General features: G+C 42.3%; 1 protein-coding gene across 4 annotated transcripts in view; it reads left to right on the top strand.

Moving 5' to 3' along the window:
* Nucleotides 1-25,753, top strand: part of FAM169A (family with sequence similarity 169 member A) — a 37,950-nt gene that overhangs the window by 7,192 nt on the left and 5,005 nt on the right. For all 4 annotated transcript variants that reach the window (XM_082191925.1, XM_082191922.1, XM_082191924.1 and 1 more), the window contains exons 3-10: nucleotides 13,105-13,242; nucleotides 13,942-14,041; nucleotides 16,058-16,143; nucleotides 16,931-17,102; nucleotides 18,747-18,926; nucleotides 22,018-22,146; nucleotides 22,290-22,399; nucleotides 24,680-24,734. In XM_082191925.1, coding sequence (XP_082048051.1) covers nucleotides 13,108-13,242; nucleotides 13,942-14,041; nucleotides 16,058-16,143; nucleotides 16,931-17,102; nucleotides 18,747-18,926; nucleotides 22,018-22,146; nucleotides 22,290-22,399; nucleotides 24,680-24,734 — 967 coding nt within the window. In that variant the 5' untranslated portion in view covers nucleotides 13,105-13,107. The remainder of the gene's footprint in view (nucleotides 1-13,104; nucleotides 13,243-13,941; nucleotides 14,042-16,057; nucleotides 16,144-16,930; nucleotides 17,103-18,746; nucleotides 18,927-22,017; nucleotides 22,147-22,289; nucleotides 22,400-24,679; nucleotides 24,735-25,753) is intronic.

Consider the following 25,753-nt stretch of genomic DNA (forward strand, 5'->3'; position numbering starts at 1 on the left):
TATGTTTGTCTTCATCCTTCTCTTGGTTGTTGCTCCCAGTTAAATCCTGACAAACGTTAGCTCAGGTACACATGTGTGCATCGGCTGGAACACTAAAGATTGCCAGGCTCCTTTGGAAGTGCAAGAGGAGGTGCGTGGCATGGGGCTGCTACCCATGGAGTGTTTGTTGATTGCGCCGTTGATCGTGACGTAGCGTGATGGCAAAGACCATTTTGACCATGTAAAGTTGACAAGTGACGAAAGCATTTGCTTTCAGATGGCTGCAACCAGCAACATATTTGAGCAGCAGGAGCTTAAGAACTTTTCTGGACACTCTTGTTCTCGCACCTGAGATGATTGCATTGCAATGGTAGTTTCGGCTGGTTTGGTATCATCCTAGGAAATTAACTCTGTTGAAGTCCATGTGTCCCTGTTGTTGCCTCGGTGGAAGATGGAGAGGGGTGTGTGAGTGTGTATGCAAACTAGCCTACTGTGCAGAGGTAGAATTCACATCCATTGCTTTGCAAGCTTTTGCCTCTGGCTGCACCCCTTGCCACATGGCCCCCTGAAACACACCAAGAAAGAAAGCGGCCCTCAGCTTGAAAAAAGGTTCCGCACCATAGTGCTACACCAGCAACACAACATAGAGTTCAAAGAAGTTGGAAGCTTCGCTTTGATGTTGCTTGATATTGGCAAGCACAGTTGACGACCATTATCTGAATTAATATACTTTTAATGCACAGCGTTCTTCCCTTTCCTGTGCCTTTAAAGGGGCTCAGTTTTTCAAAGAGCTATGGGAGTTATCTCCCTACCAATGCAGTGTGTACAACTCTAAATTGTGTGCCCTTAAAGGAGGCATATCTGTAGAAGTTCTGACCCGGGAAAGGTCCCTGTGTTCCTATCAATTCCTGGCCCTGTTAACCTGCCTTTGTGGTATTCAAGGCATTTAAACTATTCTGAAGACTGAAAGAGCTGTGTGCTTTCATGAGAGTAATTAATTCTGGTTACCACATGATTGTTGTTTCTCATATAGACTCTACGTCGAGAGTGGAGAAAATTGTATACAGTATATATGTATATAAATCTTATAACTCATTTAAATCAATCTTGCATTTTTGTTATTTTAGGTTTCACATATGTGCTCCAGATACCTTTAATCTGACATAAGTATCTTTGCACAAGACTTTGTGGGATCATGAAACCAGTATTGTGTTTTAAAGTTATATATTATATACCGCCTTGCAATATTTTATACTAAAGTGCGGTTTATAAATATTTAAATAATGATAAACTACTTTGGGTGACGTTAGATTGTCCCATCTAGATTAATTTTGCCTTGTAAAATTCGACCTGTTGATTTTATAATGCTAAAAACACTCAAAGCAGCACATTTCAAATATTGGCCAATTTAAATTGGATTAAAATATCTAGCAGGATATTTAACCTGGTGCACTGAGGAGATGAGCCAGCAGAACTTTTTACTTCCCTGTGCCATTTTCTAACACATGTGGCAGTTCTTAGGCAGAGCATTCCCAGGGGGGCCAATTGCCTTGAGTTAGACTTTGATCTGACAGAAGGTCATTGTTCTGCTTGAGCCGTAAAAAGATGTCAATTTTTGATTTTGACCCATATGGTTTCTGCTTGAAAGCCTTATGGTTTCCCAGAGATGGGCTGTCTGTAGCTTACAAGCTGTGTGAAAGTTCATTAGGGCAGTTTTGTATTCTCTACAATGTAAAAGTGCATAAAAGTCCTGGGAGTTCTTGTTCTCCCACTGTGTATGATTATAAATTGCTAGCTTTCATGGTGGCTGAAGGAAGTTTGGAAATGTGGTGGGAAATAATGCTGAAGGAATGAATCAAATAAGATGTTATTTCTCTGTGGATTTTTCAACTCATCTTGATGGCGTTGATAACACTTGTGTGTAGGGCTGGGCGATATGTGGTTTTCAACAGTGTGATATATCACTAGCTAAACACCGCAATATATTGATGTATCGCAATGTATAAAATAAGGAAGGAGCTATGTAGAGGCCTTGGCTGGCTTCATGGTTTTTCCTGCATCGTGATTTTTGCCAGCGCCTGCTCTTGTGATTCACTGTCCCCTGCATGAGGCAGGAAAGAGCTGAGCTGGCAGAGTTAATAGCGCCTGCAGGAATCGGGAGAAGCATTTGCTAGCTATACTGTTTTCCCCACATTGTGATTTTCTCATAAAACACACACACACACACACACACACACACACGTGTTATTGCCAGGTCAAAAATTATGAAACCAATATCACGATACGGACTTCAAAGCGGTTTTGGATGATATGTTGATATATCACCCGGCCCTTCTTGTGTGGCAATCCTAACCCCAACCCCCACAGGGTGGTAGAGCTTACTGCCATATCCCATATCTGCAGACTTTGCTGACCATGGTGGAAGGTGTGCAGGATGCGGATGTTTGGGTCCGATTCCTATGCCATTTCAAGGCTAGCATAGTGAGCAAGCCTGGATCAGGCCTAATGTCATCATACAGCGGCAGTGAGACCAGATTGGGACCCAACAGATCCCGGGAAGCCAGCTCAGCCCTGCCCCTCCCTATTGGAGTTTGGATTTGGATTTGATATCCCCCTTTATCACTACCTGTTTTGAGACTTTCCTCTGGCGAAGAACCTGCCAGCATGCCACAAGTTGAGAGGGACACTTCCGCTCAGGGAGGATTTGATTTAAATCAAATCAATTTAAATCATGATTTAAATCTCTAGTCAGTCACACTTGATTTAAATCCTTTTCTTTTCTTTTTTACAGAAAGGCTCATTCTTGCTGCTATAATCTTAATATTTACAATTTTCAGAGTAGTTTTTACAGTTGTATCAAGAATTACTGATTTGGTTAAACTACTATAAATGCATAGACAGATAATTATGAAATTATTGTGAGGTTTAATAAGTTAACTCTTTATATTTGGACAGCTTTTCTGCTATACTTTGTTGGAAGGAGAAAAATAATCATTTCCTTAATAACAATTTAAACAATTTATTTAACTAAAACAATAACATTATAGCATATGTATCCATGTTTGTTAACTGATATGGTTAAACATTAAAAATCAACAACAACTTAGACTGCATTTTAGAACACCTGAAAAACTTAAAACATACACTTATTTCCTGATGAATAGACTTTGGATTATAAAGGTAAAGGTAAAGGTACCCCTGCCCGTACGGGCCAGTCGTGACCGACTCTAGGGTTGTGTGCTCATCTCACTCAAGAGGCCGGGAGCCAGCGCTGTCCGAAGACACTTCCGGGTCACGTGGCCAGCGTGACGAAGCTGCACTGGTGAGCCAGCACCAGTGCCGCACACGGAAACGCCGTTTACCTTCCCGCTATAAAGCGGTACCTATTTATCTACTTGCACTTAGGGGTGCTTTCGAACTGCTAGGTGGGCAGGAGCTGGGACCGAACGGTGGGAGCTCACCTCGCCGCTGGGATTCGAACCGCCGACCTTACGATCAGCAAGTCCTAGGCACTGAGGTTTTACCCACAGCGCCACCCGCATCCCTACTTTGGACTATAATGTAACTTAAATAGAAAACTATCTTTAGAAAGATTTTTCATCCAAAAGCATTTTTTTTAAAAAAATCATTTTTAAATAATAAAAAAAACATTTTTCTTTTTTTGAGTCATTTATTTTTATCCACCCTGCTTCTGCTCCAGTATGGTGTGAGGGTTTTTTGGATCACAGTGCTAGTCTGCAATCCTGAAGAGGGGAGGGAGAGAGAGCTGGCTGTTGTTGAAGTGCCACATCCATCGCTCTGCAGGGTTTGTGCTTTCAGGACAGAAGTATGAGCTCTTGTGGTCCTCTGTCCTTTTCTGTCTCCTTCTTTAATGATTTCCCTCCCATTGGGAACTATGGATGGGAAATCAATGACACCAGCCTCCAGGGATGTTGTGTGTTTTCTTTTGGTTTGGAGGTGAATCAGGCGCCGGGTCTAGCTGTGCCTTTTCCCCAGCCCTCTCCTCACAGTACCCCCTCTGGGACCTAGGGATGTCAGAGCTCTATGTCAGAGCTCTATGACACCAGACTTCCCTTGCCACGATTGCTGCCCCCTCCACACTTGCAGAACAACCTCTGATGCTTCCTTGCCACATTTCCCCCCTTGAAGAATGACCTCCGATGTTTGCTATAGCCCCTGGAACGCTCTCTTGCAGGTTTAATAATTTTCAGGGACAGTTGGGTTCCACGCTTGTGGGAGATGTTGATAACAAGCGTAAGAATCATGTCGTGTTTCTTTCTTCCCCAGCTATCCCTTGGCTTTGACGCCATCTTGATTGGACCTTCTCTGGTGATCCTAAAAGTGACTGGGGGGTGGGGTAAATTCTATTGGGGAAACCTTCTGGCATGTGGGATTTTTAGCTGGACTCTGAACTTCAGGAAAGAGTTTTGATTGGGGCAATTGATGTATTCTACACTGTAGAAGTTCGCTCCTCTCCTCCAGCGTCATGACCCAACCATTCTGTGATCCGACCCCCAACAATGCTGCTCTTAGCTTAAAAAAAAATTGTGGTTGGTCAGACTTCCTGCTGTCTCATCTAGTTTAGCTCTGAAATATGCCATTTAGTTGGTTCACGATTCATTTCCCCTTGGTTGCTGCTGAATAAACGTTTGTCTCTTGCCCATTTTATTTTTCCTTTTGCAATTCAACATGATATATATTTGTAGCGTTACATGTCAGAGGTTTTTTCTACCAAACTTTGTTTTTCAGAAGAACAAACTTTTCTTAAAAACATGAAACCTTCATGTGAGCCAGAAGCATGGCAGCTGCTGTTTCTCGGGTTTCATAAATAGTTGTGCCTTGACATAATTTAAAATCTGTTGAAACCGAGGGCGAGGAGGAGTAGGAACTGGGTCTTCATTAATTTCCCTTTGAATTCAGATCGGAAGCTATGACTTGTCTCACTTTCTAATACAGAGCAGTGTAAGCTCCTTGGGAAGAGATTACAAATAATATGGTTGGTGCATTAATCTGGGCTTCTTGGTGGATGTTGACAACCTATTTTTAAATCTGATAAACAAGACGGTGGAAAGTAATCTTGTTGTAGCATTCAGCTGTATGAAGATCTAGGGAAGATCTTCTTCCATCCCATGATTTTTCGTGTTTACACAAAAGTGCCGGAATAGGTTGCCTGGGCATTTGTGATTACGTGATATCAGTGTACTGAGGACCTTCCTCCTTTATCTTCTGAGCCAGGTGAGGTGGTGTGAAGGGAAAGTGGGCTATAAATTTATGAATTATTAAGTAAATAGGATGCTGGTGGTAGTAAGTGATGTAGGAACCAAAGAAGGGCATATCTTCTGGCAAGTTGAGAGTAAAGGCTTAAAAGTTAGGCTGAGAATGAGAACTTTAAAATTTTGGGAATGTAGGGGTGGTCCCTCCAGACTTATGTTTTGTTTCAGGTGCCTCCTGAGACATATTCTTGAATCATGACACAATCATGGTCCATCAGTGTTGGGTTGATTCTTCTTTACCTTGTTCTGCGATCCTTCCCTAATGCCAGCTCATCGTTGCTTTCCGGAAGGATATAATGCAGCAAAAGGGGGGTGAAAATAAACCCAAACATTTGTGGTATTGTATAATGTTACTTAAATAAAAAAATAATAATAAAATTAATAATTAATAATTGTAAATTGAATATAAGAGAAGCGGACACGGAGCAATGGATCCAAACTACAAGAAAGAAGATTCCACCTAAACATTAGGAAGAACTTCCTGACAGTAAGAGCTGTTCGACAGTGGAATTTGCTGCCAAGGAGTGTGGTGGAGTCTCCTTCTTTGGAGCTCTTTAAGCAGAGGCTTGACAACCATATGTCAGGAGTGCTCTGATGGTGTTTCCTGCTTGGCAGGGGGTTGGACTCGATGGCCCTTGTGGTCACTTCCAACTCTATGATTCTATGAAATGTGAATTAGAGATAAATATGTAATATCAAACAGCAGTGGGGGAAACTATGGACCGTAACTATGACTAGGAGTGGGAAGTCAACTTTTGGAAAAATTGTATTAAATTTGATGTAATTTGGCATTGATTCGTTTTGTTTTTTTTTAATGGAAAACTAATACAGTGGTACTTCGGGTTACATACACTTCAGGTTACATACGCTTCAGGTTACAGACTCTGCTAACCCAGAAATGGTGCTTCAGGTTAAGTACTTTGCTTCAGAATGAGAACAGAAATTGTGCTCCAGCAGCAGCAGGAGGCCCCATTAGCTAAAGTGGTGCTTCAGGTTAAGAACAGTTTCAGGTTAAGTACGGACCTCCGGAACGAATTAAGTACTTAACCCAAGGTACCACTGTAAATATTATTTGGCTAGATAGATAGATAAATAGATAGATAGATAGTTATGAGTTTTCAGCAGGGAGTAGGGGATATGTACTGATTGCAAATGAAGCAGTGTGACCACCGCAAGACTTTTGCAGGGTTGCATAAGCTTAGTTATACTGTACTGCATATGACCATAGCCTTGCCTGCCAGAGCTAGGGGTCTTTTTATTAAGGGCATCTATCCCCCCTCCTTCCTCTAGCTCTCTCAGTGCAATGAGTGGTCAAGTTTAGAACTGCAGCAGCCTTCAGTTATATTGTACTACAAATCCCACACCCATATATGTTTATCATAGAATCTCAGAACTGTTGAGTTGGAAGGGACCCTGAGGATCATCCAGTCCAACCCACGACTCTGAGATTAAGAGTCTCATGCTCTGCTGATGGAGCTATCCCAGGGCAAAGCATTTATTTACTATGTTTACACCCTGGTTTTCTGGTATGATGGAACTCAAGACGGTATTCATAGGGGCTGCCAGGCTGTCTCTTGCCCTGCTTAGCTTTAGCAAAGTTGCTGTACCATACGCCTTGAGAACCTGCCCTGTTCTGAGACCATTCAGAGCTTTGAAGAGAGTTGACTATACTGGACAAGTTATTGGCTTAGTTGCTTAGAATGTACACATTCCCAACACTTTCTGGCAGTTGCATGCTGCAGTGAAGAAAAAGAAGAAGAAGAGTTTGGATTTGATATCCCGCCTTTCACTCCCTTTAAGGAGTCTCAAAGCGGCTAACATTCTCCAGCCAGTGTGGTGTAGTGGTTAAGAGCGGTAGTCACGTAATCTGGGAAACCGGGTTCGTGTCTCCGCTCCTCCACCTGCAGCTGCTGGGTGACCTTGGGCCAGTCACACTTCTTTTAAGTCTCTCAGCCCCACTCACCTCACAGAGTGTTTGTTGTGGGGGAGGAAGGGAAAGGAGAATGTTAGCCGCTTTGAGACTCCTGAAGGGGAGTGAAAGGCGGGATATCAAATCCAAACTCCTCCTCTTCTTCTTCTTCTTTCTCTTCCTCCCCCACAACAAACACTCTGTGAGGTGAGTGAGGCTGAGAGACTTCACAGAAGTGTGACTAGCCCAAGGTCACCCAGCAGCTGCATGTGGAGGAGCAGAGACGCGAACCTGGTTCACCAGATTACGAGACTACCACTCTTAACCACTACACCACACTGGCTCTACACCACACGTGGAAGACGAATAATAGTGCCTGTCTTCCGTTATTGACTGTGCCAATAAGGTACCCCAAAGTTCCTCCAAACACAGCTGGAAAACCACTTTTGTAGGCTGAGCAGTCTTTGAACATGCTGTATTTATTATATTTCTTTCATTTTCTCGTGTGATACTGAAATGCAGTGGGAGTAACATAAATGACCAGGCAACTCCCATTTATTTTCAGTGACAGCAGTTTGGTCCTTAATGGGCTGCCTGTGAGATGCGCTTGTTGAACTGCGTTTTTTTTAAAAAAGATTTTGTGGCAATTAATATAATGCACTTAAAATTAAAAATGTAAGCTAAGATGAGCGGGAATCTGCAGCCTGTTCTGCAAATAAGGGATCATGTTTGCACGATTTCTTCCTTTTGCAAACTGTTCTGTGATTGCTGCTGTCTTGCATAATTGTCACAGAAGTGGAAAGGATACTTGAATCTCCCAACCTGAACAAATGTTATTCAGCGCCTCTCTGCTCTCAGACTTCAGCAGTTATTATTACTCATACAAACGTTGCAGCCTTATGGGCTATAGCCTTGTGTCCCTCAAAGCTGAATTCTGTGCTTGTCGCATTCTGCCCTTTCCCCCTCTTGTCCAGCCACAGCCCTGGTTTTTCCCCTAGGTAAATCCCTTTAGCTCATTGTATAGCTCATCATTGTATTACAGGATATTCCTGTAATCAGCCATATTGACATTGAAAATGCTGAAGTGAATCAGGGTGCCCATACTTGCTTATTTTGTGCTGCATTGAATTCAGTCTAAGAAGCCACAACAATGGCACATTCTGTTAGTGATGGACGTGCTGCTTGTAGCGTAGTCACTTTGCACGGCCACGGAGTGTGTGGAAGGTCTGTAGCTATTACAGTGAAAGCAGGCACGACTTCGGGGTCTTAGCACAAAGAACCTTTTAATGCTGTTATGTAAGCGCGCATGGTGGCGTCTCTCTCCTCTTAACGGTGTGATAAAAATGAGAGTGCCTGCTTGTTTCATACAAAAGCGCCGTACTCCTAATTAAATAATGGGTTGTGTTTGGGATTTATTGGAATTATTGTCTCTTCCCTTTTCAAATTTCCGTTCTGCATGAATGGCTGCGACAATTTGTGTTGCTTAAGGCTACATCCCGTTTGTTCAGGCAGCCAGAATATTCACTGACCGATCGGGTAGTTATCTCATGAACAGAGCACAACCCCGAGCGCATGACGAGGATTTGATCTGACAGTTTTACTGTCATGCAATGCAAAGAGGTTTTAAAGCAAGAGGAAGGAGAAGCAGCCATCTGGGTGTTGTAGGAGGAATCTGGGCTGTCCTCAGTTGTCAGAAATGATGCAAGATGCTTTCCAGCTTCTTCTGTCTGGCTCATCTGTCTGTCTATCTATCTATCTATCTATCTATCTATCTATCTATCTATCATCCATCATCTGTCATCATCCATCCATCCATCCATCTGGCTATCTAGCTATCATCTATCATGGATCATTGTTGGCATCCGTCTGTCTCAAGAGACAATGGAAGAATGCACCATTGGGGGTAAAGTCAAATCGTTAGGAGACTTACAGCGCCTGCTGTGGCTGTAGAGGCCAGTACTAAAGAGACATGTTTTATTGCAGCTGGGGAAGATGAAGGCGTCTGGTTTCACTGTTACAGATGCACCATGACATTTCTTCTCTCCTATCAGAGAGCGCTAATTTTAATATTCTCCATATTTTAAAGGCTTATTATGTAACTTCAAAAGAAAGCTAAGCAGTGACAGATACGCATCAATATGGACCAGACGTCAGCTTTTGAATCTAGACTTACCGTATTTTTCGCTCTATAAGACGCACCAGACCATAAGACGCACCTAGTTTTTGGAGGAAGAAAACAAGGAAAAAATTATTCTGAATCCCAGAAGCCAGAACAGCAACAGGGATCGCTGTGCAGCGAAAGCAGCAATCCCTCTTGCTGTTCTGGCTTCTGGGATAGCTGCACAGCCTGCATTCGCTCCATAAGACGCACACACATTTCCCCTTACTTTTTAGGAGGAAAAAAGTGAGTCTTATAGAGCAAAAAATACTGTACATTTTTACTTTCAGAAGTCCTTGGTATATTTACAAACAGGCTTAAAAGTCACAGATTAAATTTGTTAATTGCAGTGAGTTCACTTTTGTAATGGATAGTGTTCAGGACCGGAAAAACCCTATGCCCTGTTTAAAGTAAAGCAGTACCTATTAAGATTATTGATGATCATGACAATGAAACACCTTTCCTAGAAAGGTGTGTATGTTGTCTGGTCAGTCTTGTTTGTATCACCAAATCCTGGAAGCAAAGCCAGTGTATTTGACCTGAGAATTGTGAAAGATTGAAATGAGAGAACTTAACCATTTTTTACACTACGTATTGGAATGAAATATATGACAGGAATTCATTTGGATTTTCTGGTTCTGTGAAGGAAGCAGAAGCTGAGGAAGAACTATCAATTTGTGTTCCTGAAATGCAGATGCAAACCTCTGGTTCATTACAAACACACAAATGAAGCACAACATTTTTCTTCTCCTGGAACGTTTCCGTAATTGAAAATGAAGCCAGAGTGCAGCAGTTAAGCAGTTGCTGCTGCTCATTTTCTGCTTCAGTTCTGCTTTATTCTAAAAATGTCAGGAATGATGATGACCTAGAGGGTTTTTGATGGGGCAGGTGGTTCACATATTTCACTGTTGTGTAAGCCTGATGGAAACTTCCACTGTAACTCGCAGGTTCTTACCCTCTCCCACTTTTTTTATTGGATGTCCTTTAGTTCGGTTGTATACAGCGCAGAGTGATTTTCATTTGCTTCCAGTTCTTCTGTTCTACTCTAGTGAACTTCAGCCTTGAGCGTTTAGGTTTAGAGTGCAGTTTTGAAAATACATGACCGAGTTACACTACTAAAACTGAGCAGGTCTTAACACTGCAAGCAGCCAGACTGTTTGGGCACCATTCCTTCAGCTGCTCTATTCTCTTTGGAAGAAGGGCAGGGTGTTAAGAATAAAATGTCACGAAGCTATTAATCTGCCTCCCAGGCTTCCTACCATCACTAGTTCCTGGTGCTACGTGATGCAAACGATTTCCTCCTTAATCCTACCTTAATTGTCTTTTTATGGAAATGGGCCTACATAGGATTTGGGTCATCCTTGGCAGGCGTGTCATTTTGCAAAGCTGCCATTGTAGTTTCTGCCTTCAGTTGGAGTTGGGAGAAGTAGCTTCTGCTATCCGTCAAAGCTTTGTATGAATCATTTGTCCATAATAAGCGTATACGCACACTATGCACTGTAAGCAAGGGCATATATGCTGCCTAAAAATGTTCTTTGCATAGCTTACATTATCAATGAAATATCAAAATTACAGCTGTACCAGGTGTAGGCACTACTTAAGTGTACCACGTGTGGGAGTGAGCTACCAGGAAAACAGGATATTACAAGTGTTGTCTATGGCGTATCATTTGCAGACTTTTGCTGATGTTTTATTCATCCTTGCTTTTGATACAGAAAAATAGGGGTGGTTGGCTTTTGCTGCCCAACTCCCCAAAGGACAGAGTCCCCTAAATCCATGATGGGTCAGAGATGAATGGATGGAGGCAGGAGGCAGTGAAAGCAAGGCAGATCTTTTATTTTTCTGTTGCAACTGAGTTCCCTCCCCTCCTAGCAAGGAGGCAAGAGAGACCCAGAACCGCGAAGAAACATCCCTTTTAAGGGTTTGCATTTTGGTGTGGAGAAAAAGGACACCCCCTCTACAAGTGTCAGAAATTACATCTCACATAAGGTGGGGTTACTGTGGCTCAGGCAGGCCAAGGTATGATATTCCTGAGGATTTAGCAAGTTTTACATAGTTCCAGACAGTTTACACAAAACACCAGCATTTGATAAGACAACCAGAATGCAGGCCAGACATCCCTCAATGCAGAGCATCTGGGCAAACGATGACAATTAATACAGTGGTACCTCACAAGATGAATGCCTCGCAAGACGAAAGAGTTTTCCGTTTTTTGAGTCGTTCCGCAAGACGAATTTCCCTATGGGCTTGCTTTGCAAGACGAAACGTCTTGCGAGTTCTTGCGAGTTTGTTTCCTTTTTCTTAAAGCCGCTAAGCCGTTAATAGCCGCTAAGCCGCTAATAGCCGTGCTTCGCAAGACGAAAAAACCGCAAGACGAAGAGACTCGCGGAACGGATTAATTTCGTCTTGCGAGGCACCACTGTCCAAAGGAGGTTCATAGATCTAGGAGATGAATCCCTTCTGCCTCCGTGTTCTCAGGCAAGGGGGATTAAGGAGGCAGAGGAAATACTTAGAGTCTTTAGGAGAGCCAAGATGGCTTTTGGATTGCTCTCCTGTTCTATTTTAGACATGTGGTTTATATACTTAGGTATGTGTGTTTACCTTGCGCAATTATCAACATTCTATATTTGAGACCTTAGAATTCCTATAACTATTTCATTTTTGGGAGCTGCAAAAATTCAGCCAGCTTTGAGAAATGACAAAAGAATTGTTCTGCCGAGCTGTTTCACTTGAGCGGATATAGTAACAGTGAACTGCAAATCTCGTCAGTACATGTGTGAGGATAGCGTTTTTATTTCCCCGCCCCAGTATAAAATCATAGAATTGTAGAGTTAGAAGGTACCCTGAGGGTCATCTAATCTAACCTGCTGCTAATCAGGAACCTCACAGTGCTTCTCATCAAGGCTTGGAGATTTGAATTTATTAAAAGTAGCTAGGTGTTCCCTTACCACATCTCTTCCTGCCTTGGGCTGCAGCTCCCTCCTTGCATCATTTATTCTCTTACCACTAGTTTTAGGCACTGCTTTCCTTTTGGGTGAAGATAGAGGCAAAGTAGGTGTTGAGCAGTTCCCCCTTATCTCTGTATGCATCCTTTGAATCTCGTTTGCCTTGTGGTTGCCGGTCTGCTCTGTTGGAGAGGTCCTTATTTGAAGGTCTTTGCCGTTTGCTTGGATTTTCACCACCCTGGATTATTCGGAGTCCTCCACAAATTTGGGCGATTACTTTGAGTTAATTATGAGGAAATTGAATAACAACAGTCCCAGTGCAGATCCTTGGGAGACTTCGCTTCTTGCTTTTCTCCATGGTGAGGCTGTATTTACTCTTGCTGCCTGGTTGCTGGTTAAACAAAAGGAAGCAATCATTGCACATCCTCTTATCATATTTGTGTTAATTTCATTAGTTTTAATTGCCATGAGCTCCGGATATAAAAATGTAAACAAATCTTCCCTCTGTTGAGTTTACTAGTAAATACAGTGATTAGTGTTAAAGACTAATCACTGCTGGTTAGGGACTTCATAAAATGCTTTTTGAAAGCCTAAATAGCCTGATTGCAGCCAGCATGTTTGTCCATGGTGGAACATGAGGCACAAGATATTGAAAGGAAAAATAGTCACGAATAAATTTTTGCAGTGAGCAGGCGTGCTTGTATTTGCTGGACTAGATTGGGATATAATTGAGGTCCTCTCCGAAATTTTATAGCCTTAGAGTTGAAATCAAATAAAAGTTGGATTCTTGTGATTAGTTGTCTGCCTGCAACAGCAATAAAACATGTCCTCTGTTTCAAGGGGATGGCCTTCCCTGTGGACTTACTGGAAAACTACAGTCATGAAGACCTGGAAAGTTCTGGAGAAGATTATATGTCTGATCTCAGGTGTGGGGATCCAGAAAACCCAGAGTTCCTGTCTCTTGCCAGTAATGTCAAAGTAAGATTTGAGAATTAGCTTGGCATCTTGGTGTTTTATATGTCTGTTAACAGTGGACTTTAGTTGTACATTTATAATGGCTTTCAATACTTTTTTACTCTCCCAGTATTTGTCAGATGGGGTATATATGGCCTGTGTCACAGGCATTGTGTGTTCTGGATCAGCCTTTCCCAGCTTTTGGTCCCCAGATGTTGTTGGACCTCAACTCCCAGCATCCCTGACCACTGGTCCTGCTGAATCTAGGGATGATGGGATTTATAGTCCAACAACACCTAGGGACCGAAGGTTGAGAAAGGCTGTTTTGGAGATGCTGAGGGCCCAGTTGTTTGTCTGTCTGTTTGTCTTTTAAAAAAGACCAATGTCATAGGAGAATCAAGGAGATGGACACCCCCATCCATCACTCACAATTTCCAAATTTTGTTTTGCTTTTCTCTTTCTAATTTAATGCCACAGCTAAATCTTTCATTCTTGGATCCTGGCATGTCCTTGGTAAATTGATACGCAGCAAAGCAGAGGGAGAGACCGTGTCTAGTTGGGTTCTTTCTTTAAAAAACCTTTGACGACTGCAGCAGAACAAATGAGTCTATTGTCTCTTCTGTAGCATATTTTAATGTGTGACTGTGCTAACAATTTTACAGCAGAAGAAGAACATGAAAAGATGGTAATGTTTTTCTTCTCCTTCCTGCCCCCACTCCCCAGATCCCAATTCGTCTATCCACAATAGGCTTCGTCCCCCTTTATGGCGGAGAGGAAAGGCACAAAGTCCTTGCTTTGTTTGCGCCAGAGGATTCGCTCACAGGTTTCACTTAAATTTTTGTTTCAGTATTGTAGTGTTCTGCTCTCAGTCTTTTTATTTTTACTATGCTTATTTCTTGTCCTTGCTCCTGAATCTCTCTGTAATTGTGCATTTCAGAACCATAATAACTTTAGTTGGTACTGAAGCTAGGGTGCGGAGCAGCTGACTAGGCTGTGTAATATTTGGTCTGTAGGAAAGACCTGCAACCTGTCTGTCAGTGTTGCCTTGTGGGCACTGACAGATTATACAACCTAAGGAGGTTATCCCAGAGAACATCCCTGGCTGTTGGATGGAATAGTGCTGCTATGCCCCCTTCACTGTTATTTTGGAAGCAGGAGCAGATTGCCATTACTGAATGGAAGCAAAGAGCCTGAGGTTCAGATGTAACCTGAGGTTGGATGTTACAAGTATGAGCCTTGATGTCATGCGTTCCTTCTCCACCCAAGAACAGAAGAGGTTTAAAGTTTCTGTTCCTGGTTGTTTCAAACCACGGTGTCCCTTTTTCACCCAACCCACAGTTTTCCAAGTTCGGACAGAACAGGAAACTGACCTCAAGAGCAAGCCAAGAAAAGGAGCTTTGAATTTCTTTTCCTTGCACACCGAAGCAAAGAGGTAGCAATCTGGCTCGTCCTCATAACTGGCCATGGTTTGTTGTTGCAGCTTGACGTAGGGCCTGTGTCCATCAACACTACTGTAAAGGCCAGCTAGCTTCTCTTCTCCCCACACTGCCCCTCCTGTTGAACCCTTTTGGCTAAGGCTTAATAAGTGGCGAGGACTGAAACGTAATGCGTTGAACAAGTGTTCACTGTGAATAAAAATAACCCTTAGAGTGCAATCCCAATGCTCCTAATGATGAGGGTTTTTGGAGGAGGTAAAGGATTAGGATTAGGTACATAGGTACCTCTCCACCTGCAGAGAGGACTGCTGCTTGAAGGGGAGCTGGACCAGCAGGGAGAAAGCTACTGCTAGCAGTAGCAAGCAAGAAAACTCACAAACCAACAGGATGGAGGTAGAGCTTTGGCATCTTTGGATTCCAATCCCCCAAGAGGTCCAATCCCTCAGTCCCTCAGCTACAGCAGCCAGGATCTGGCATTGCCAAAAGGAAGACCCAGCCCCCACTTCTTCTCTGGCTGGCGTAAGCCTGTCAGAGCTGATGCAGCAGTGGACTCATCACTCCTCCCAAGTTAGAAATGTGTCCTCTATTAAAGTAGCAGTTTGGGACCAGTCTACTTGGAAGATTGACCTATTCCATATATGCAGCAGGACAGTTACAGATGCGACAGAATACTTGTTCCACACAAGAAATTTATCTTTTTCTGTGACCCCCACATACGCTTAGGAACTCCCAAAGTTGACATCCGGCAGGTGCCTCTTGCTAGAGTCCCGTAGAAAATATCGGCACACATCCAAAAGACATGGGCACGATATAAAGCGTATTAGCAGAGTCAGCAAAAGCAAAATTGTGTAGGAATTGTGGCATCAAGCATTTTGTTATTTACAGGAAAAGAAACATGGCATTTTGTGTGAGCTCCTTCTCACACATCCTCTCTAGCTGGACAGAGAGCAAAGAGTGGAAGTTTGTCGGCTTGACTTCTGCTCATACACAGTGATAAGAAATGAAATCATCCCATCACGTGACCCTCTGCAATAGTGGCAGTGGAAAATACTGACACCTTTACTATACTTATTCTAGCACTTGCTTAGAATATTTTTGGTTAAGCAAGTCTCTCCAGATATACAAAAGTTACATATGTTTTATGTTTTTGGTTTTTTTAAGCTACTGTTGATCTTAACCAGATTTGAATATTTTAAAATACCTGTTTTAAACTGTTCTTTGGCGACCGTTTTAATTTTTGGAAACTTCTTAGAGATAAATTACAATCAACAGGTGTAGATTAAAAAAAAAGCAACTGTAGTAGCATTGTTATGCCTACTTTTATGCAACTTCACACTTACTCAACATAATTAAGACCATCGCCACCATCGTCCTAGCTTCATATTTCTCTTTTCTCATTCAAGCTGTTGCCCTTTTCCTTGCTGATCAGTGGTGGCCTGTTGATGATATTGTGAGAACATCTGATCCTTCCAGAGAAGGACTTTTGCAGGTAAGTAAAGCTTTTGTTCTGTTAAGTGTGTCTGTAATCTGAGGAGCCATCTAATCCAAACAGAGATACTGCGTAATGTATTCAGAGTGTCTAATTCATATTTACTTGGAGCAGAATTGGTGTGTGTCCATGCACACAGATGTGCAGGCAGTGCTTTCTATAATTCTGATTATGTTTTCGGGTTGTGGCGCAAGGGTCTTGTATGTGTCGCAGGAAGCTGACTCTTTTTTTTAAAAGCATGTATACACTACAAATTTAAGATGGCTCTGCTGATAACAGCTTTTTCCTCAGCAAATCCTGGCAGATAATATTTTGGAGTGAGTGGTCAGGCTGCCTCACGTAATCAGCAGCCCTCTCCCCGGACCTCCCGGTCCCATAGTCTCGTGAAAAAAGTGACAATAGCTTAACCATGTGCACTGTTTTGCTGGGAAGTTAGGATACAAATTTAACAACTAACAAGTAAATTAACACTTTAATGTGGGTCTGCCCTACCATCAGGTGTTCCTCTAATTCCTGGGTTTATGGTGTATGTATTATGTTTATATTATCTAAAGTATTACAGTTCTCTCAAGTTAGTTTACAAATGAAGATAAAAACAAACGGAATAATGTAGTGTGTCATAACCACAAAACCCAAACATATTTTTAGAAAAAAATTAATCTACCCCTCTTTGCTACCTTGAAAGTAGGGATGTGGATTTCAGCAAAATTTAGCCATATGGCCTTTTTGGAACAATATTTTTTTCTTCTTCAATCATAATCATATTCTTTCTATGTGTTTACTATAGGTGAACTCCATTGGAGAGAGAGTGGTCCTCTATGTGCTAAATAGATTAATTTATCGCAAGCAAGAAATGGAGAAAAATGAATGCCCATTCCTCTGTCATGGTAGCCATGATTATGCAAAAATACTATGGAAGAAAGGAGAGGCAATTGGTTTTTATTCTGTTAAGCTTCCAGGTAAGACTTCCGTTTTAAAATAAAATCACAAAATGCTGTTTAATGCAAGGCAGAGAGAAACAAAGTTCATAGTTTTACATTGTTTGAGAACCATGCTTGTAGTTCTCTTGGATTTTTACGTTCAGGGTGATAAGTGGTAGTGGCAATGGAGGCCATGCACAAACTGAAAACCATAACATTATAAAAGCAGCATAAAATAGAAAGCAGAATTAAAATGGCATCTATGAAGCTTGGGGAAATAATGAGGTCTTTGCCGGACACTGAAAGGACACTAAAGTTCATTTTAAAAACATAACAGTATAAAAAAAATACTTATTTTAACATCAAATGCCAATCTAATTCCACAAATAAGCCTACAATGGATGTCTGCGAAACTAATTGCTCTTGCTGTATTTGGGGGGCCGAATGGATTATGTTATATAGCCTTGATGTCTGTTGGAAACTTGATACCTGGGCAGATGGGTTTCTAGCCTGCTATAGTTAACCGCATCTTAGGGGAAGGCAGTAAGCAGATGGCAGTCTTTTTGTGTGTTTGTTCCTGTTGATACTTTGACCTTTGTGAACGGAATACACTATTTCAAAGTATATTTGAAGTTTACAGTTGGTCTCAGGGCTTTGTAGCCTGTTGTTGTTTTTAAATTGTTCCTCTTGGTGGGTAGGAAAGTGATTGCTATAAAATCATCCAAATAAGCTGGCATGCCCAAGTATGCCCCCTTGCCATCACCTGAGACTAGAAGTAGTGAGGATAACGTTCTGCAGTAAGTTACTTTGAATACTGTTTGTCCAACCTTGCCACCCCTAATTGCATCCCAGGTTTGTTATGTTAGCCTGGCAGTGCCAGAATCAAGAGTAATGGGGTAAGAACAGAAAGGTAAAAAGTTGATACTTGCCAGTGTTAACGTAGGACTAACAGCAATCGCAGGGATGCGGGTGGCACTGTGGTCTAAACCATTGGGCCTCTTGGGCTTGCCGATCAGAAGGTTGGCAGTTCGAATCCGCACATTAAGTTGAGCTCCTGTTGCTCTGTCCCGGCTCCTCCCTACCTAGCAGTTTGAAAGCATGCCTGTGCAAGTAGATAAATAGGTACTGCTGCGGCGGGAAAGTAAACGGTGTTTCCCTGCCCTCTGGCTTCAATCATGGTGTCCCGTTGTGCCAGAAGCGGTTTAGTCATGCTGGCCACATGACCCGGAAAGCTGTCTGTGGACAAACGCCGGCTCCCTCGGCCTGAAAGCGAGATGAGCGCCGCAACCCCATAGTCGCCTTTGACTGGACTTAACCGTCCAGGGGTCCTTTACCTTTTACTCACAGCAATGTTTTAGATACAACTTGAACTCAAAGGGCAAAAGAAAAGTAATTAGCTGGTCAAAGTAGAAGTTATATGCCTGGGCAGCAGATTTTTCTTTTTTGAGGGGTCTGGTGGGGTTTAGAGAAGAAGGTGCAACAAGAAAATAGAACATTTTTGAGGTGCATAACCAAAAATATACCATAAGTTGCTAAGTTCATAAGCTGTCCAGATAATGATTTTGGGGGTGTTACAGAAATGCATGCAGGGCGGGAGAGAAAGGGTTGCTTAGTTGTCATTGAAGAACACCTTGGACACAGCAATAGAATGAATGCCAATCAGAGCTGCTGTTATGATTGCAGGAAGCATATGTGGTGCCTTTCTGACCCAGAGCTACCAGCTTCCGGTCCTTGATACAATGTTTGTGAGGAAGAAACATCGAGGGAAAGATTTTGGGCTCCTGATGCTGGAAGATTTTGTGGATTCTTTCACAGAAGATGCTCTTGGCCTGCGGTTCCCACTCACGTCTTTTATGCTTGTTGGTAAGCCCTTCTGTTCGTCTCATTGCATCAAACCATACTGATAGGGATAATATATATTTTTTTAGTTTCTAGGGTTCTGCATAAAGGGCATCCAATTATATCCAGACAGAGTCAGAAACCTTCTTGATCTCAGGAACCACAGGGCCAAATTGGGCGACGGTATCTTCAGAGGTTGTCCAAATCAGCACTGTTTGAAATGGTTCTGACCAGCATCTTGATTCAAAATGGTGTCAGAAGGTTTCTGAACATAGGAAGAAGAAGAAGAAGAGGAGGAGTTTGGATTTGATATCCTGCTTTATCACTACCCGAAGGAGTCTCAAAGAGGCTAACATTCTCCTTTCCCTTCCTCCCCCACAACAAACACTCTGTGAGGTGAGTGGGGCTGAGAGACTTCAGAGAAGTGTGACTGGCCCAAGGTCACCCAGCAGCTGCAGGTGGAGGAGCGGGGAATTGAACCCGGTTCCCCAGATTACGAGTCTATCGCTCTTAACCACTACGCCACACTGGCTCTCTAGGACAAAACCTGCGCCTCCCATCTTGGGAACAGTCATGCCAAATTGGCTGACTATATCGTCAGAGGCATCCCAGTTGGCCCAGTTTGGAACTGTGTGTTCCGCCCAAGGGACCAGGGCCCCTTAGAGTTGGTGCCTGTGGTGGGAAGAAAGCAGGAAGTACACAGACAAGGAAGAAGAGAGAAAAGCCCAAGATGCAGCAGTTCTCTTAGACAAATGAAATATATTCCGTATCATGATTGGGCAGCCCATGGCCCTCCAGGTGATGTTGAATTCCCAGCTTCCATCAGCCCAACCAGCATAGCTAGTCCAGCAACAACAGGAAGGCCACAAGTTCTCCATCCTTGTACTGAATGTTCCCTCCCTTCCTTGAACCAGCTACAGCCACCAAACACCCCATTTCCTTCTGCAGTCATCACTGTGAGTTCTACATTTTTGAGTGCCCGTGGCTAGTTTGGGAGATTTGTATGTTTTTGTTTTGCTTGACCTGTGGAAATACTGAATGGGAATGTTGGTTTTGGTCCTCATATAATTTCTCTGCTCATAACTTTCAAGCAGCGTAGGAATCAAGTACAGCAGTACCTCGGGTTAAGTACTTAATTCGTTCCGGAGGTCCGTTCTTAACCTGAAACTGTTCTTAACCTGAAGCACCACTTTAGCTAATGGGGTCTCCTGCTGCTGCTACGCCGCCGGAGCACGATTTCTGTTCTCATCCTGAAGCAAAGTTCTTAACCTGAAGCACTATTTCTGGGTTAGCGGAGTCTGTTACCTGATGTGTATGTAACCTGAAGCATATGTAACCCGAGGTACCACTGTACATCAGAATCGGGCACATGCCTCAAAACGGTATCTGCACACAACTTGGGGAGTTGCTAGGAAGATAGGTTTTTACATAGATGTTTCATACCTCAGTTACCGGATCGGATCTTTTGCATTCCTGTTGGCTTTACTTGAATTAGACTTGGCTGTATCCTTTTGCATACTTCAAAGACCTGACTAGGCAATTAAGATAAGACATGCAGTCTGCCACGAAGAGCTGTTCTGAAAGTTTAGGGTCTGAAATCCCTTGGGTGTGGCAATAGAAGAGAAAAAATTGCAGATATGCTTACTGTTCCACTGGGTCAGGGTCCCAAAAGTTATTTAAATTGGTGGCATTTCATAGATGCTGAAGCTCCTGTTACTTTAGCATTGCTTTTCAGTTACCGTATTGGCCTGAATATAAGCCACACCTTTAAAATGGGAGGGGGGGAAAAGAAAAAATACCCTAATATAAGCCACTCCCTTCCTCGCTGCTCCTGGCTGCATACTGGGGGGTTGGGGGGGGAGCCACACTTCATTGCCTTTCCCCTTCCTTGCTCTCTCCCTTCCCAGCCTTGTGGGGAAAGGTCGGGGGGGGGGGTTACGCATGGGGCAGACGCCGCTTTGCCGCGCACTGTAAGGTCACGAATATAAGCCGCACTTTAACTTTTCATGTTTGGGATTTGGGGGAAAGTGAAGCTTATATTCAGGCCAATACGGTATACAGTGGTACCTCGGGTTAAGAACTTAATTCATTCTGGAGGTCCGTTCTTAACCTGAAACTGTTCTTAACCTGAGGTACCACTTTAGCTAATAAGGTCTCACCCTGCCGCCATGCTGCCGCCGCACAATTTCTGTTCTCATCTTGAAGCAAAGTTCTTAACCCGAGGTACTATTTCTGGATTGGCGGAGTCTATAACCTGAAGCGTCTGTTACAGGTTACAGACGTTAAGAACTTTGCTTCAGGGTGAGAACAGAAATCGCACGGTGGCAGTGGGAGGCCCCATTAGCTAAAGTGGTGCCTCAGGTTAAGAACAGTTTCAGGTTAAGAACGGCCCTCCAGAACGAATTAAGTTCTTAACCCGAGGTACCACTGTATTGCTTGGGAATTCTAAAAGGCAAACAAGAATCTGCAGTTTTGAAATTGGTGGTTAAAATCAGTAGTTTTGAAAGGTTCCATCTTCCCCTTTGTTTCAAAACGACATCCAGTTGTATCCAAACATAGATGAAAACATGCTCCTTGATACCAGGAACTATCATGCAAAATTGGGTTAAAATCAATGTAGTTTTGAAAGGTTCAGTCCACCATCTTGATTCTGCATAGCATCCAGTTTTATCCAATCCTAGTGAGAAACTAACTCCTTGAGACCAGGTACTGTCATGCAAAGTTTAGGTACGATAAGTTAAGAGATATCCAAATGTATAGTGAACAAACAACTTTCCAAAACATTCATTAGTTAAAAGGTTCCTTCTTAGCTGTTCATGAAAGCAAATAACACAGATGTTTTACAGATATAGGCTGCTAAATGCTTATTGGAAAACTAATTGTGCTTATTTACACGAGACAGCTGGTGTGGTGTTGCAAATAGTAAAAAATATTTTTTTAAAAAAAATCAAAATATTCTTATGTAGGGCAATTATCCTGTCTGTGACTGAGCTAAATCTCTGTAACACTTCCTTGGAGAAGTCTTTAAAATAAGTTTGTCATCATGTTGAGGAGGAAAAGTATTTTGTAAAGAATTATACAAGTACTGAACCTATTTTGTTAATATTTTTCCCAGCTTGCCAGAAGTACTTTGAACGGTATCCAGGGGATCATGACCTTCTGTGGGAAATTGAAGGCACTGGCAACTTTCACCAGCGGAAAACTGTAGCTAGCATTTTGCAGAGAGAAAGTTTCAAATGCACAGGTATGATGGCATGGTGTAAGCATGGCTGGGGGAAGGGAGGGGATGAGGTGCTGAAAAATACACGGTTGCTGATGTGGACCTTGGAGAGAGGCTGTTTTAAATTGGTGTTTGCATATTCTTTTTCTGAATTTTTCCAAGAACAGAAGGCTCACAGAAAGAAAACAGTGGTTCCCAGGCTGATGACAGTTTTCTGCAGACTGCTGTGAACACCACAAGTGAGCAGGGAGCTGAGCCCAGGGAAACACAGTTAAGTGTAGGTACACAAGCTGTTTTCTCTGTTTTAGTTTGGAACTTGTGTGTCCCCTTTATTTTTAACTTCTGAGCAGTTTTATTGAAGTGGGAAGAAACATCAGGGAAACACTAAAAAGCAAGTTTACTTCAATTTGGGTGCTCTGCCCTTCCTCCCAAATTTACTTCAACTACATTTGGTGAAATTCTTCTTCTATAATTAAAAATTAATGTTTGGAAAGGATATGTGAAGTGCTTCTGTTGTTCTTGGAGGTAACAGGTGCTGCATGTGTAAGCGTGTGACAGGCTTTTTACATTTTTGCCCCCTCATAAAACATCATCGTGCATGTGATGCACATGTTGTTCAGCAACACGTGTATGTTTAAAGCCTTTTACCTAGCCAGACAGTTTAAGGATTACTTTGTTCTGTTTTTAATGGTTCTATGTTTGGTTGTGTATAACAAAACACAGAACCATTAAAAACAGAAAAAAGTGGCTAGGTAAAAGACTTTAAACATACACATAGACATACAGTCGTACCTCGGAAGTCAAACGGAATCCGTTTGGAGTCCGTTCAATTTCCAAAATGTTTGGAAACCAAGGTGCGGCTTCCGATTGCCTGCATGAAGCTCCTGCACCCAATTGGAAGCTGCGGAAGCCGTGCTGGACGTTCAGCTTCCAAAGAACGTTCGCAAACCGGAACACTCACTTCGACGTACGAGTGCCAAGGTGTTCAGCTTCCAAGGTATGACTGTACATACATGGATACATTTGTTGTTGTTGTTGTTTAGTTGTTTAGTTGTGTCAGACTCTTTGTGACCCCATGGACCAGAGCACGCCAGGCACTCCTGTCTTCCATTGCGTCCCGCAGTTTGGTCAAACTCATGCTGATAGCTTCGAGAACACTATCCAACAATCTCGTCCTCTGTCGTCCCCTTCTCCTTGTGCCCTCCATCTTTCCCAACATCAGGGTTTTTTCCAGGGAGTCTTCTCTTCTCATGAGGTGGCCAAAGTATTGGAGTCTCAGCTTCACGATCTGTCCTTCCAGTGAGCATTCAGGGCTGATTTCCTTCAGAATGGATAGGTTTGATCTTCTTGCAGTCCATGGGACTCTCAAGAGTCTCCTCCAGCACCATAATTCAAAAGCATCAATTGTTCAGCGATCAGCCTTCTTTATGGTCCAGCTCTCACTTCCATACATCACTACTGGGAAAACCATAGCTTTAACTATACGGACCTTTGTTGGCAAGGTGATGTCTCATACATACATACATAACTTGATTTGTATATCACCGTCTCATAGTTCAAACCACGCTCAAGGCAGCTTACAACATGGAAAAAATATATTTCAAACATAACAAGAGTAGTCATAAGCTAAAACATCAGAAAGTACACAACCAAATTAAACAATTTCCACATACATCATAATAACATCTAAAACAAAGATACAAAAAATAAACATCAATAATAGCAACAACTTCCCCTAAACAATTTTCCAGCCCAAGAGTCTGCAGAGGGCTGTTGCCCCAAGGTCCAATCTAACCCATCCAGATGGCACATACTTAGTCAAAACCACCTAAAGGTGTTGCTAGACAAGCAGCACTTCACAACAAACAAGGGCTTATGGTCTAAAATAGACCTAGAGTAAGGGGAAAAATGGAGGGATGGAATGTACGGGAAAGAATGGGATTATATAAATTACACATACTTCAGCTTAATTACGATATAAGGTATAGAGACTAGGGGGGTGAGGGAGCAGCAGTTTCTAAAGGATCAGGAAAAGAAATACGGGGTGAGGGATGTGGAAGTGGAACAATGAACAGAAATGAGATTAGGATAGAGACTGAGAAAAAGGGGGCTTGTGGGTGCCATGAAGTTTGCCCAAAAGTGTCTCTGGCAGAACCCAGAGTTCAAGCAGTCCTGGCACACACAGACTCTTCAGGGACCTTTGGCTGTTGCCACAGAGCAGCCACCTGGGCAGAGGTGAATTGGGTGAAGACTTTGCCTTAGGTAGGTGATGGAGGGGAAACTTTGACTCCCTTTCATAAGCTTGCCTGTGAAAAGGAAGGAAGCAGCTGGCACAGGGTGGTATATATGAAAAGGGTAAGATAATACCTCTCGTGTAGCCTAAGTATTTCACGCAGACAACAAAGGGAATTAAATTAACTTTTGTCAAAATCCAGATGGTGTGTATAATTGAAGAATAATACGAATGCAAGAAAATGTGCCAATAATGTCATAAGTCCAAGGATCTTCAGTAGTGTGTCATTTATTTATTTTTAAGTTTTTTGTTTCTCTTTTCCAGGCTGATGCTCATAAAAACAAAGATGGCTTAGAAGTATATGAAGGCACATCTGAAGGTAAAAGAAGTCTAGCTTGCATGATTTCTGTTAGAACTTTATTGCAGTCCATAATATGCTCCATCACCACCTAAGCTTTGTGTTCTTCACTTTTAACTAATGCCTCTGCATTTCAGTGATGCAATACCAAAGAGAGATTTCTTTAAGAAGTTAAAAACCATGCATGAAAAAAAATGGCACATTTTAACTTACTTTAATGGAGCCCTGGGTGGTGGGGGAGAGAAATTAAGTAGAGTGCTTAGTAACTTGTGTATTCCTAGGTAGTGGGGTTTTTTTAATCGTATAAAGCACAAAATGCCAATGAGTTGAGTACAATCCAAATAAGAACCAAGATTCAGAATACTTAATTAAATTGCTCAGTAGGAAATAGAGTAGCTTGTGATCCAGAAAATTAAAAATATAAACTAATTCCAAAATATTTCTACTTAACCTGGAATATCTGTTATGAGTGCACATCTTGATTGTTTTTCAGGTTCCAAAAAGTTGTTACAAAACTGTTCCAATTATAACACAAATCCTTAGTTTCCTAATACAATCCCAATCATCTCTGACCCTCACTAAATGAATGAGTTTAGCCATGTAGAGGATTTGCCAAATAGGCTCCAATCAGCCCTCTGCTTTAGGCCATTTTCTTGATTCCACTTGCTGCACCTTGAACCCACTGCTGTCAAAACAGTATGTAAAAGTGCAGGTTTATTTCAAAGATAAAATGACCCATAGAACTCAATGGAATTTGCTTCTGAGTGCATGGTACATTAATAGGAGTGCAGTGTGGAACTTGCACAGTCACGGGAAAAAGAAAGTTCACCCTCTTTGAATTTTGTGGTTTACATACGAAGACATAATAACAATCTTCTGTTCCTTAGCAGGTCTTCAAATTGGGTAAATACAACCTCAGGGGAACAACAGCACATAACATATTACACCGTCTCATGATTTATTTAACAGAAATAAAGCCAAAATGGAGAAACTATAAGTATACCCTTACTGCTTCCATAGGAATTAAGGGACTAAGCAGT

The sequence above is a fragment of the Podarcis vaucheri genome, assembly GCF_965113315.1.
Source record: "Podarcis vaucheri genome assembly, chromosome: 11".
NCBI classification, from domain to species: Eukaryota; Metazoa; Chordata; class Lepidosauria; order Squamata; family Lacertidae; genus Podarcis; species Podarcis vaucheri.